General features: G+C 43.6%; 1 protein-coding gene across 4 annotated transcripts in view; it reads left to right on the top strand.

Moving 5' to 3' along the window:
- The window catches only part of LOC115011225 (glycine receptor subunit beta-like), a 78,361-nt gene that overhangs the window by 39,914 nt on the left and 24,019 nt on the right, over positions 1-14,428 (top strand). For all 4 annotated transcript variants that reach the window (XM_029436293.1, XM_029436283.1, XM_029436310.1 and 1 more), the window contains one exon: positions 14,071-14,138. In XM_029436293.1, coding sequence (XP_029292153.1) covers positions 14,071-14,138 — 68 coding nt within the window. The remainder of the gene's footprint in view (positions 1-14,070; positions 14,139-14,428) is intronic.

Raw genomic sequence — 14,428 nt, 5'->3', positions numbered from 1 at the left:
TTCAAGGGCTCCACCATTACCCCCGTCCCCAAAAAAACAAAGACCACAAGACTAAATGACTACAGACCTGTCGCCATGACCTCTGACCTAATGAAGTGCTTTGAGCGCCTTGTCCTGTCCCACCTCAAAACCATCACAGACCCACTCCTGGACCCCCTGCAGTTTGCCTACAGAGCCAACAGGTCTGCAGTCAACATGGCCCTCCACTTTATTCTCCAGCACCTGGATTCCGCAGGAACCTACGCCAGGATCCTGTTTGTGGACTTCAGCTCTGCCTTCAACACCATCATCCCAGCTCTGCTACAAGACAAGCTGAATGTGCCTGACTCCACCTGCAGGTGGATCACAGACTTCCTGTCTGACAGGAGACAGCACGTAAAGCTGGAACATGTCTCTGACTTCCGGACCATCAGCACCGGATCCCCTCAAGGCTGCGTTCTTTCTCCTCTACTGTTCTCCCTGTACACCAACAGCTGCTCCTCCAGTCACCGGTCCGTCAAGCTCCTGAACTTCGCGGACGAAACCACCCTCATCGGACTCATCTTTGGCGTGGATGAGTCGGCGTACAGTTGGGACATTGACCGACTGGTGAACTGGTGCAGTGTGAGCTATTTGAATGCAGCACACATGCCCTATAGATCGTTGGTCAGTGACATTTCTATCACATCGTATTGAGTTTACATAGCATACTAACATACAAGTGGAATGCTGAATCAATGCATTGAAAATAATATTTTATCTAGACAGTTGACAGTTGTCCTGTTTTTTTTTTTTTTAATCTAGTTAGAGGTTAGTATACATTATATAGGTAGCATCTTTTGTATATTTGATCCTTTTTCTGTGTGTAATTTATATATGTATTCGTACCGAACTGTTCTGTTAGGCCAGCTAATTTTATAAATTGGGCCCTTCATTCAAGGCTCCGTACTAACTGTTTTCACCACTGTTCTAAAACCGCCCCGAAGTCAGTGTAAAGCATCAAGATTACCTTTGGGCCAGGGTAGTCTGTACCCTTTGACACCCCCGACAGCGGGCCTGCGTTCAGTACAGGATGCTCGGTTCAGTATAAGACATATTTTTGGTATGCCCTGTGATTGAAACCACTGAATTCCTTTTTATTTGAAAGGAACGATGCAATTCAACATAGTTCCAATACAGAACATGAAACTTATGTGCAGCAGAGAGTTTGTAGCTATTGTTAATTTCCAACTCTTTTCCCTAGTTGGGCTTGTAAAAATAGTTAAATTGTTCAAATATATAGCTTTTAATATCATAAATCTGCAATAGACTACAACCTGTCAAATTAGTCCATAAATGTTTACTGCTCGCACAAATATTTTGGAGTGCGGAACATTTTGGCAGCACACCAGTTGTATCAGCTGTAACATGCTGGTCGACTTAGCTCGGTTAGCCAAGCTCAATGGACCTTTTAATGCTCGCTGCGCAATCGCTGCCACCGGTGTTTTCTGACGAGTCGAATCGTTTGATGTGGCAATTCTATGATTGCTTGAATTGACGATTAACAAGTCCAACATTACAATAACGTGCCACCCTTGCACCTCGTTGTCCGTGGGGAGAGATGGGAGTTTCTCAGCTAGAGATCAGACAGCTGGACATAATCTGTCACATAATATAAACAAATGGTTCTGTTCTCTTGCAGTAGGCTGGGTCCTGACGAGTGACAAAGAGCCAGAGCCGTCAGAGAGAGTGTTGGTGTGTGAACGCTTTAGAGAGATTGCGTTGCAGCGGGGTGTTTTTGTTTTCCCTGAAAAGTGCATGTTTTTATTTACCAAACATCCTTCTCCTTCTGTCATTTTATCTGGGTGAGAGCAGGACTGTCTCATACAGATTTGCCCAACAAAGTGGGAACTTCCTCGTCTTTATGGAGTAACTATTGCGAATATCGGGTTTGTAGGTCATGGTGATCGGTCATTTTTGTGAACTGTGCGGCTGCAAGGGGACAGCATTATCTCCTTTCATTTTCTAAAAGATGGTCAAGTGCATCTTATCCTAAAGGAGATAACAAAGGAAGCATTGAAACACTTTTCTTTAGCATTTACAGAATTTGAACTTGATCATGGCTGACAGTTAGGAACCTTCCTAAAGACTATTCGACCGGAGCCATGGTCTTTATGGCTGATGATTCCGACTTTGGCTGTCGCTAGAAAAAACATTGCACACTTATTTATCCTGATGTAGGGTAATTCCAAAAAGTAAGGAGAAGGAGCAAGCTCAAATCACGGCAGCTAGCAGTGGCCCTTCCGCCAGCCACTGAATTGCTGCAGCAGCTGCCACTGTTTGGGGTGATTTCACTTTATTTTGCATGTTCAATTCCAAGCATTTTGAAATTATTAAGTGAGACATATTGGGAATTTAGTATAATACATTGTATGGTTGAGTATATAGGCTATGTATTCTTCCAACTAAGCATTTGACAGTTAGTACTATTATAGGTAACCTATAGTTAACACCTTATACTAGTAAAGCCACTGAAATCCTGCCAACTCACTGAACACTTTCAGAATAATTTATATCTGTGTAAATGTGTAACCCTTTAAGTCAATTTGCACTCTATGGAGGTAGTAACATTAATTAGTCGTCAGTGTTGTTGGTTGTCACAATCCGGTTTTCGTGTTTCCTGTTTTATTTTGAAATGTTCACATCCCCTTGTGTCTTGTCTTGTTTTACCTTGTGTTTTTGCCTTTTTCCCCAGCTGTGTCTTGTTTCCTCGTTTGATGTGTGTATATATCCTGGTCTGTCTGATTGTTCCTTGTCGGTTTGTCAGTAATGTTACCTAGTGTCTTCCCCATGCTTACCCATGCCTACCCTGTGTCTTCCTCAGTTTGGTTTGTGTTATTGTGTTACTTTGTATTTTTGTACTTTTGTATTTTGCTAGCTTTTGTTAATAAAGCCCTCTTTTTGTTAAAACCTTGACTGGCATTCTGCATTTGGGTCCTCCCCTGTCCTGAAGCATGACAGTTGTATTAGACTCGCTAGAAGTACCACTTCCATGACTATAAGGATTCAGTGCCCTAGCTTCCAATCGCAATATACATATCATTTGTATAATTTTCTGTGTATGAACCAGTCATTGGAGAGTCAAGTACTTATTAACAATCTACAGAATTAAGACTGAATTCATTTATTGGCAATTTTTCTCTTTTAGAAGGATGGTGACCCAAAGGTGAATTTAAATCTTCTATCCACAATCAGATAGCACCAAACTTCATTCGTCTAATAACATTTAAATCTGAAATGCTTCCTGTTCATAGGCCTATGATGTCACAGTCTGCTCCAGTACTTCCTACCTCAGCCCGGTTCTTTTCCACTCCCGCCTCCTTCTCACCTCACCAGCCAGCCACTCCCACCTCATTACCTCACCTTGGGCTCAGGCTGCTGCCAATTAATCAAGCCCTTATTTAAGCCTCTCCCAGTCACTCACTCAGTGCCAGATTGTACTGTCACAGAGAGTGTAAGGACCCAAATGCAACACACAGGAAACCAGGAATTGTAGATACATAGGTTTATTTACCGGAACAGGTAAATCCCAGGACACATGCAGAGACCTAATCCAAAATGATAATTTCACACAGCAGAGGGTCTTACTCAGACATAAGTAACCCAGGTTCAGAGATGAGGAAACCAAGCTTGAGGTCGGGGACAGAAGACTGGTGGGTATTCCGGGGATTTGACGAGGCGGGTACTTCGAAGACAGGCAGGGTCGGTAAAAGGAAATCAGTCCGGGGATAATTGCTGGAAAGTCTGACATGAGTAGAGAACAATCTGGCACTGAGTGAGTGACTTCTTTTATTTATTTTTTGTAGGTATTGGGGACGTCAGGAGCCATCCCTTGACGGGGGGTTCTGTCACAGTATGTTCCCCATTACTGGTGAGCCTAACCCAAAGACTCTTCCCCAACCAAAGACCCCTGTGTCACGTTCAACTGCTGTTGACTGACGGGTCCCACGCCCTCACTACGTTCATTGACTCCGGGGCTGATGTTAGCCTCATGGACGAGGACCTCGACTTGCAGCTGGGGATTGACCGGGTTCCTCTTCCGGTCCCCGTTCCGGCCCTGGATGGCCACCTCCTGGGGACCGTCACTCACCAGACCATGCCTGTTCGGATGCTACTGTCCGGCAACTACCACGAGACCATCCAGTTTCACCTTCTACGGTCTCCTCATCTTCCGTTGATTCTGGGCTACCCCTGGCTCCACCGCCACAACCCCAACATTGACTGGGTGACAGGGTGACAGGAGCCCTGCCTGTCACAAGGTGTGCCTGAAGCAAGCCGCCGCTCCGCAGCAGTCTGTCTGCTCCAGTCCTGCTCCGGATTTATCGGGGGTGCCGGTTGAATACCATGACTTCCAGGAGGTATTCAGCAAGGCCCGGGCTACGTCTCTGCCCCCGCACCGTCCATACGACTGTGCGATTGAGCTACACCCCGGCAAGTCCCCTCCTCTTGGTCGCCTGTATTCCCTATCGGCAGCCGACAGGGAGGCCATGGAAAGTTACATTAATGACTCTCTGGCTGCCGGGATTATCCGTCCCTTGTCCTCACCGGCAGGGGCGGGATTCTTCTTTGTGGAAAAGAAGACAAGACTCTGAGGCCGTGTATTGATTACAGGGGCCTCAATAACATCACGGTAAAGAACCAATATCCTCTTCCCCTCATCTCCTACGCTTTTGAGTTATTTCAGGGGGCTACCATCTTTACAAAGTTGGACCTTCGCAATGCCTACCACTTAGTTCGGATCCGGGAGGGAGACGAGTGGAAGACAGCTTCTAACACAGCCTCTGGACATTATGAATACCTGGTGATGCCGTTCGGCCTCATAAAAGCCCCAGCAGTATTACAGGCATTGGTAAATTATGTTCTTAGAGACATGTTGAACAAGCAGGTGTTCGTATAAATACCTAGACGACATTTTGATCTACTCCCTTACCAAGGGGGAACATGTGCATGTCCAGGCCGTCCTTCAACGCCTGCTTGAGAACTCGCTGTTTGTAAAGACCGAGAAATGTGAGTTCCATACCACCTCTGTCTCGTTTCTGGAATACATCGTGGGACGGGGGAGCATGCAGATGGACCCTGCCAAAGTCTCCGTGGTCACCTCCTGGCCGGTTCCTGACTCACGTAAACAGTTACAGCGGTTCCTGGGGTTCGCAAACTTTTACCAAAGGTTCATCCGCGGCTGCAGCACGGTGGCTGCTCCACTCACGGCCCTCACCTCTTCAAAGGTGCTGTTTCAGGGGGCTTTCCAGAACCTCAGGTCCCGTTTCACCTCTGCTCCCATCCTGCGAGTTCCGGACCCAGAGAGACAGTTCGTGGTGGAAGTGGACGCCTCCTACATAGGGGTAGGGGGCATATTGTCGCAGAGGGCGGCCGACGACCAGAAGCTTCACCCCTGTGCCTTCTTCTCTAAAAGATTTTCGCCGGCAGAGAGAAATTACGACATTGGGAACCGGGAGTTATTGGCCGTTAAGCTGGCGCTGGAGGAATGGCGGCCTGCCTATGTCCAACGGTCATACCACCATCCTGACTATAGTTGACCGGTTCAGCAAGATGGTCCACTTTGTGCCGCTGCCCAAGCTCCCGTCGGCCAAGGAGACTGTGGAATTAGTTCTGCTGCATGTCTTTCGACTCCATGGACTCCCTACCGATGTGGTCTCTGACTGAGGACCCCGGTTCACGTCCATACTCTAGAGGAAGTTTTGTTCGCTCCTGGGGGCCACCGTCAGCCTATCTTTCGGATTCCACCCACAATCAAATGGGCAGACAGAATGGAAAAATCAGGAGATGGAGACAGCACTTCAGTGCATGATTTCCAAACATCCCTCGGCCTGGTCTCATCAGCTCCTATGGGTGGAATATGCCCACAATACCCTGGTCAGCTCTGCCACTGGACTGTCCCCATTTCAGTGTGCCTACGGGTTCCAACCGCCACTGTTCCCCGCATTGGAGAAAGAGGTCTCCTGTCCTTCCGTCCAGGCTTTCATTAACTACTGCTACCGAACCTGGACCCAGGCTACCCAGGCTCAAACTGAAGTTGCCCCGTTCCATGCGGATACATCCGACCTTCCACGTTTCCAGGGTTAAACCTGTGCGGGAGAGCCCACTGGTCCCAGCTGCTCCGCCTCCCACACCGCCTCGCTTCATCGATGGCGGTCCTGTATACACCTTTCTCCGCCTCCTTCGTTCCCGCCACCAGGGAAGGGGTCTGCAATACCTGGTGGACCGGCAAGGTTATGGTCCTGAGGAAAGGTGTTGGGTTCCTGCGCGACACGTCCTGGATGCCCGGTTGATCAGGGAGTTTCACCGTCGGCAGCCTGACCAGCCAGCCAAGACCACCCCACCATTAGGGGTCCCATCGCGACTGGCTTGCCCCCCTTCTTCGTCCGAGGCATCTGACGAGGAGACGCCCCCGGAGGCTGGGGAGGAATGGATGGAAGTTTCCGAGGAATATAAAAAGGAAGCAAACAGTTGATATGAAGCGTTACTCTGTGAATTGCAGTTTAATATGACAACACAATTCGCTGATTACGGTTAAGATGCGGTTGTTTTTTCAGGCCGCTTTTTTCATTTTATTTAGCTAATGGTCTAAATTAAGACCGAGAGATCTCAGTGGGCTGACAAAGAGAGACAATAGAGAAAAACAGTGTGTAGAGCTGACATATTTTCACTTCTGACTTTGTGAATTAAGGGTTTATTTAAAGGAGAGTGAATGTGAATGCGCAAAGTAGACATTACAAACTGAAACGTGCACATAAATTAGATCAATAGCATACGCGTTTAGTTTATTTAATAAAAAAACACCTGGAAATGTGAAAAGTGAGTTGTGAATACATTTTAAAAACACCTTGAATTTCAGGCGGGGCAGGGCTCAGCGCCCCTGCAAGACAATGGTAGGGGAAACACTGGAGTATTGTGCCTAGTTTCCCTATCTGTGCAGTATTTAACGACCCTCCTGTCGGAAAACCACATTCATCACACCATTCTTGTTTTAAACTATCAGGGCCATATTTTGAAAGCATGAGATCAACAATGGGCCCCTGTGGCCATTCAACTGGTTTACTCCCTTTGCTACCCATTCCTGGTAGTCTTTCATTTACGTTTACAGCGTCAATCTCTTTATTGACCTTTTATTTGATTTATTTATTATCTATTTGATCTCAAGTTTTTCAAAAATACACAACTCTGAAAATGTATCCTAGTTACCTTTACACATTCAATGTTAAACCAGTAATAATTCACCATTAAAAGGCTAAGATAAAAATACATAAAATATCACCATTAAAAGGCTAAAGTAAAGAGATATAAAATATCACTATTAAAAAAGATATGTTTTTAGTTTACTTTTGAAGATATTGAGCGAGCTTGCCTCCCTAATGTCTGCAGGTAAAGTGTTCCATAGCTTTGGTGCATAATTGCAAAAGGCTGCATCCCCAATTTTCTTTTGGATGTTTCTGGGAACATTTAATAAACCAGTAGTGGATGATCGTAATGTTCTTGATAGTTTATTAGAGAGTTGGCAGTGTAATTTGGTGCAGTTCCGTTTAGGGCTTTGTATACAAGAAGGAGGACCTTAAAGTCAATTCTAAAAGTTACTGGAAGCCAGTGTAGAGCGGCTAACATTGGACTGATGTGGTCTCTCCTCTTGGTTCTAGTCAGCAGCCTCGCTGCAGCATTTTGGATGAGCTGAAGTCTCTCCGTTGTTTTTTTTGGGAGATGCTTGAGATAAAAGCATGGATTAGTTTTTCAACATCCTTTTGATTTATAAATTGTCGGATTTTATCTATATTTCTAAGGTGGAAGAATTATATTTTCGTCACCTTGTTTATGTGGGATTTAAAGCTTAGATCTGAGTCTATGATAACACCAAGACTTGTAACTTCAGGTTTAATCAAAGGAGTAAGTTTCCCCATGTTATTCAGCATCATCTCTCTTTTTGTTACATGACCTACTAGTGGGATTACAGTTTTCAGTTTTGTTCCGTTGACTTGAAATACTGTTGAATATCCGCTTAAAGAATGCTGTAGGTATCGGGTCAATACAAGAGGTGGTGGAGTTACATTCCATCACAGTTTTATGAAGCTCAGTTAATGGGTGCAGGTGAATGTTCCCATGGTTACATCACAATGTATGCAGATGTTCTCTGTGTCTGCATCATAAGTTTATTATTGAGAAACAATGTGAGTTCTTCACACTTTGATGCAGAGGATTGCGGAGGGGTGGGGGCAGTGTTCAGTAGTTGGTTAATAGTCGAGAATAGTATTCTAGAATTTCTAACATTCTAATCTTAGAAAAGTAATCCTTTCATGCCAGCTGCATTGCTTTACCATAGGCAGCCATGGATTCTTTGTAGATATCATAGTTAACTGTGAGCTTAGTTTTCCTCCATCTTCATTCAGCTGCTTTACAAGTCCTCTTAGTCTGAGTAACATTGCTGTTGTTTAACCATGGGGAGATTCTGTCAGTGGTTTTCTTTTTGACCTTTAATTGAACAACAATATCAAGGGTAGATGTCAAGGTGTTGTTTATATTTTCAACCATGAGATTTAAGGAGCAGTCTGAGCATGGCTCAAATGATCTCACGATGTTAGAGAATGTTTCCTCTGCTGTGTCATCAAGTATTTATTTCTTGACCACTGTCTGTCTTTTGGTCTTTGTTAAGATTAGGTTAGTATCAAAAAACACACAGTGATGGTCAGATATTGGTAATTCTATTACTGAGACCTTACCGATGTCCAGCCTTGTCGTTATCACTAAGTCTAGTGTGTTACCATGTTGATGAGGGGTTTCACTGATATTTTGATTTAGATCGTAGCTGTCTAGTAACTTTTCAAGTTCAATAGTGCCTGATAGTATTTATAGTTTGGAGGACACGGCTCAGTCAGTGTTGCCTCACCAGTAATGTTGTTTAACCAGGTCTCAAATAGAAACATACAGTGCAAGTTCTTTTGAACTATCATATCATTAATCAAAAAAACATTTGTTAGCCAGTGATCTGACAATCAAAAGAGCCACTTTCAGCTGCAGGGAGTCTGTGACAGGAGTCAAATCCGGTCCTGGCTGTGCGCTGATATATCTAAGATAACCAGACGCAGTGCGTGCCGAGCGCTGATTATTTAGTCTGGTAGTAGTCAAGACATGAACGGAATGACATACTAGAACAGTTTGGTGACCAGTTGGGGGGGGTGATGTCCTTGAGTGTCCATGAGCGGGCTTTTGGTATAAGCCAAGGGGGAAGTCTGGGAGGGGGGAGAAGAATGGGGGATGATGGTGGGGAATGATGGTTTAGAACAGGGGGTTATTTGAGGTGTCAGTTTAAGACCACCTTCACCAATTTGTTCATCCTGTCGTTAAAAAGGAGGAAGGGAGAGGAAGAGGGGGAGAGGAGGGGGTATGGTTTCTCAATGCTACTCAATTTCAACTTCATCCATGTCTGGCGGTGGAGTTGAGGGACTGGGGTCCTTGGTGTGCAGGCTTGTTGTGGCTGGTACTGGCAACAGACATTCATGATAGATTCCAAGGAGTATATGCAGAGCTTAAAGGACATTCCGCGATATGGCTCATGCCTTTCAGGAGAAGCTGCAGCCTTTGGAGGACACAGCCTTCGTGGTCTTTGGAGGTCCTCCGTAGACCGCAAAGGCTGAACTCAGCGGTTTACAAAATGAGACAAACTGTATCTGTATATAGTGTACATTTTGTTATGTTGTTTTATAATGTTTTTATATGTATTTAAATAATCATGCAATAATTTTTCTTAGTTTGATAATTCGATAAATAATATTTTTTCTAAGTTAATACATCATATGTACTCAATAAATGCTTCTTGAACCTTGAAATAAATTAATCATTTATTTATCAGTTAAAAATAAATTCATTTACATGGCATTTATTTCTCAACAAGTTTCTCCAGCAGAGAGAAGCTTGAGGTTTTTAGGTCCCTTGTTTGTTTTACATTTGTATCCTTAGCTATTCGAGTGAGTTGAAACCCAATACCCAATAATTTAAAAGTATATATCTCTGCTGCTGCTGGGTCGGGGACACACCATTTTTCATAGAAAATAACTTGTCAACATCGCGCAATGAATCTTGGGTTACGTGCAGCCGTGAACGATCCATCAGATGTGTCGGCTGCAGTCTACTAATTATTTCTTATTGATAGTAAATAAGGCAGCTGTTGTAAATTAATTCTGATCTTAATATGCATTCCTCAGTATGGGCCTTATAAGGTGGTAGCACCACAAGAATAGTAATTCTCTCTTGATATCACTTAACAAATATGGTGCATCCTGTGAGTTAATTTCCTTACTTGACTTTTTTATTACCTCACACAATTTTCATTGAGATGCTTGATTTATTGGTAATCATTTAATTCTCTCTTTGAAGAGAATAAACAACCAGCTAAGATTTGTAAAGCAATCCACAAAGAAAATAAAACTACTCTGCATTTGTACGTTGGACTCCGGTAGTGTAACAAATGTCTTTGTTGTCTTGCCAGCAATAACATATTTTCCTGTAGCATGTTATTCATTAAAACTCAAGAAATATGAAGGCTTTAATGGTCAAAAGACAGATGAACGTCGGCACTATCAGGTAGTGAAATATTGTGAAGCACAGAAAAAGCCCAGCATTATATGGACACAGATCACAGATATTCTATATGAATTTCTCGATTAGTACAGCTGTTGTCATTAACCTTTTATTGTTTATTTTATCAGATGACTTTATGATCTTAAATTTGATGGATGTTTTAGATCAGGGGTATTCAACTACAATTCTAAGAGGTCCAGTTAGAGAAAATTTCCGCAAGCAAAGGTCCGGAGCATCATAGTGTCTAACTTGTGTGTTATGAATTAGTGTGATATATATTGAAGTAGCCTAGTAGCTCTATCAACGTCTGCACGTAATCAACAACTGACTGTCAAATCTAATAAAGAAAGTACAATTTAAAAACATTTAGACAATATTTATTGTCACTTAACATTGAACTATACAGATATATAATAAAAAAAATAATAAAATAAAGTGTAGCCGCAGCTTGAGTTTCCCTTTTTCTTTAAGTGTTTCACATCTTGATTTAAGAGTCTCAACCAGTGTTAGAATAAATCAGTCTCAACACATCTTAACAATTGAACAGTTTAACCCAGGATAGCACATCCTGGGTTAAACTTTTATCTGTGGCTGATAGCGATGCTGACAGGTGGCCTATATGCTTTATTTTGTCACAAATCAAAATCATATTGGGCTCTGAGTGCTTATTTTCTGTGACCTCAGTTCAGACTTGAGTGGGTATGTTTGGTCAAAAACGTTGTGCTTTGTCTCATAGTGACATTTTACATCACCGATTTTAATGAGCACCACGGTCTCTGAGTGTATGAGACCCTGGTTTTGTTTGGTTTTGACTTTTCTCTTCTTGGAGAGCACCATGAGTAGTTATTTTTCTCTCCCTGTCTGCCACTCACTCGTCTCTTCGTCAGTGTTTCTCTCCCTTTCTCCGCCTTCTCTCCCTGTATCGCTTACTCGTCTTTCCGTCTGTCACTCGCCTCTCACCTCTCATCTGTCTGTATTCAGAGTCACAATGTTTGCCGGTTGGAATGCACAGATTTGATTGGCTGAGTAGCATCACGTGGGATGGCTTAACTCGCATGTAATTGGTCTGTGAGTTTCCTGAACCGCTAAACCAGTGCCTTAAAAACGAGAAAAGCTGCGCCGGTTAAAATAGAAGCGCCCCGTCCAAATTGAAAATCCCTTAATAATTTATTGATTATAGGTCCGGGTCCGGATAGGTTGGCGTCTGGGTCAGGATTCGGACCACGGTCCGCCTGTTAGTGACCCCTGTTTTAGATCTTTACAAAAAATGACCGTTGCAGGTGTTAGATAAAATAAAACAGTGAGTAGAGAGGGGAGAGGAGAAGGACTCACCCATTTGGGATAAACACAAGAAGAATATGGTGGGAATAAATAAAGTTACAGAGATATGCTGGGAAAGACAGAAGGTACTTGTACCAAGTATTAAACAATAAGAATTTAACATGGACATATGGACATTTTCCATTACAGTGCCTGTATGACATGAAATACAGTAAGATAATTCACAAGCATCGATACTGCTTCAGACTCCTGACTGCAAAAAGATAGTAGTGTTATATAGAGAGGAGCGCCTTTGCGAGAACAGCATGTGGATTTTATGAGGCTGGAGGATAGTGTGTGTTATTTCCCCCTACAGCCCACCAGTGGAAAAGTGGGACAATTTTTAGTGACCAATGCATGTACTTTCAGTGCATTCATGTAGAATTTTCCGCAGGTTTTTCCAAGATATACAGTAACTCAGCATTTAATCAGAAAATATACAGTATATCTCAAAAGTGAGTACACCCTTTAGATTTTTGCAAATATTCTGTTATATCCTTTCAGGGGATAACATTATCCTACTGAAACTTTGATATAACTTAAAGTAGTCAGTGTGCTGCTTGAATAACAGTATAGATTTATTGTCCTTTGAAAATTACTCAGTACACAGCTGTTAATGTCTAAACAGCTGGCAACAAAAGTGAGTACACCCCATAGTGAACATGTCTAAATTGTGCCCAAAGTGTCAATATTTTGTGTGACCACCATTGTTATCTAGCACTGCTTTAACCCTCCTGGGCATGGAATTCACCAGAGCTGCACAGGTTGCTTCTGGAATCTTCTTCCACTCCTCCACGACGACATCACGGAGCGCACGGATGTTGGACACCTTGCACTCCTCCACCTTCCTCTTGAGGATGCCCCACATGTGCTCAATTGGGTTTAGGTCTGGAGACATACTTGGCCAGTCCATCACCTTAACCTTCAGCTTCTTCAGCAAGGCCGTTGTCATCTTGGAGGTGTGTTTAGGGTCATTATCATGTTGGAAAACTGCCCTACGGCCCAGTTTCCGAAGAGAGGGGATCATGCTCTGCTGCAGGATGTCACAGTATATATTGGAATTCATGTGTCCCTCAATGAAATGCAGCTCCCCAGTGCCGGCAGCACTCATGCAGCCCCAGACCATGATGCTGCCACCACCATGCTTGACTGTAGGCAAAACACATTTGTCTTGGTACTCCTCACCAGGGTGCCGCCACACACGCCGGACACCATCTGACCCAAACAGGTTTATTTTGGTCTCATCAGACCACAGGACATGGTTCCAGTAACTCATGTTCTTGGATTCATTGTCTTCAGCAAACTGTTTGCGGGCTTTCTTATGCATCGGTTTCAGAAGGGGCTTCTGTCTGGGGCGACGGCCATACAAACCGATTTGATGCAGTGTGCGGCGTATGGTCTGGGCACTGACAGGCTGACATCCCACTTCTGCAACCTCTGCAGCAATGCTGGAAGCACTCGCACGTCTATTTTTGGAAACCAACCTCTGGATATGACGCTGAGCACGTGGACTCAACTTCTTTGGTCGACCCTGGCGAGGCCTGTTCCGAGTGGAACCTGTCCTGGAAAACCGCTGTTTGATCTTAGCCACTGTGCTGCAACTCATTTTCATGGTGTTGGCAATCTTCTTATAGCCAAGGCCATCTTTGTGAAGCGCAATAATCCTTTTTTTCAGCCGCTCAGAGAGTTCCTTGCCATGAGGTGCCATGTTGTCCAGCATTCAGAGAGAATTGTGCCCAAAACACCAAATTTAACAGCCCTGCTTATCATTTACACCTGAATCCTTGTAACACTAACGAGTCACATGACACCAGGGCGGGAAAACAACATCATTGGGCACAATTAGGACATGTTCACTATGGGGTGTACTCACTTTTGTTGCCAGCTGTTTAGACATTAACAGCTGTGTACTGAGTAATTTTCAAAGGACAATAAATCTATACTGTTATTCAAGCAGCACACTGACTACTTTAAGTTATATCAAAGTTTCAGTAGGATAATGTTATCCCCTGAAAGGATATAACAGAATATTTGCAAAAATCTAAAGGGTGTACTCACTTTTGAGATATACTGTATATGTCTCTGTTTTACATGGAATAAAACAGTCTGGTGTCATATTGGTTTAAGTTTGTCGTATGTGTGTTTCAGGTATCCCAGTTGAGTCCAGGGTGAATATCTTCATCAACAGCTTTGGGTCCATCCAGGAAACCACTATGGTGAAACACACACACACACACACACACACACACACACACACACACTTCACTTAGAGTGCTTTCACACCTTACCTGTTTTGTATGGTTGAAACGAATTATCGAACTAACTAACTAAACTTTTTTTGCAAATATTGAAATGCTGAAATAGACAGGGACGTCCCTGAAAAAGATGTTGTTTGAATGGCAGCATATGTTGCTCCAAAACCTGTATGTACCTTTCAGAATTAATGATGCCTTCACAGATGTACAAGTTACCCAGGCCACCAACACACCCCCATACCATCACAGAT

Source organism: Cottoperca gobio, chromosome 1 (assembly GCF_900634415.1).
Source record: "Cottoperca gobio chromosome 1, fCotGob3.1, whole genome shotgun sequence".
In the NCBI taxonomy this organism is placed as follows: domain Eukaryota; kingdom Metazoa; phylum Chordata; class Actinopteri; order Perciformes; family Bovichtidae; genus Cottoperca; species Cottoperca gobio.
Note: the sequence above shows the minus strand (reverse complement) of the source record. Positions and strands in the feature narration are given on the sequence as shown.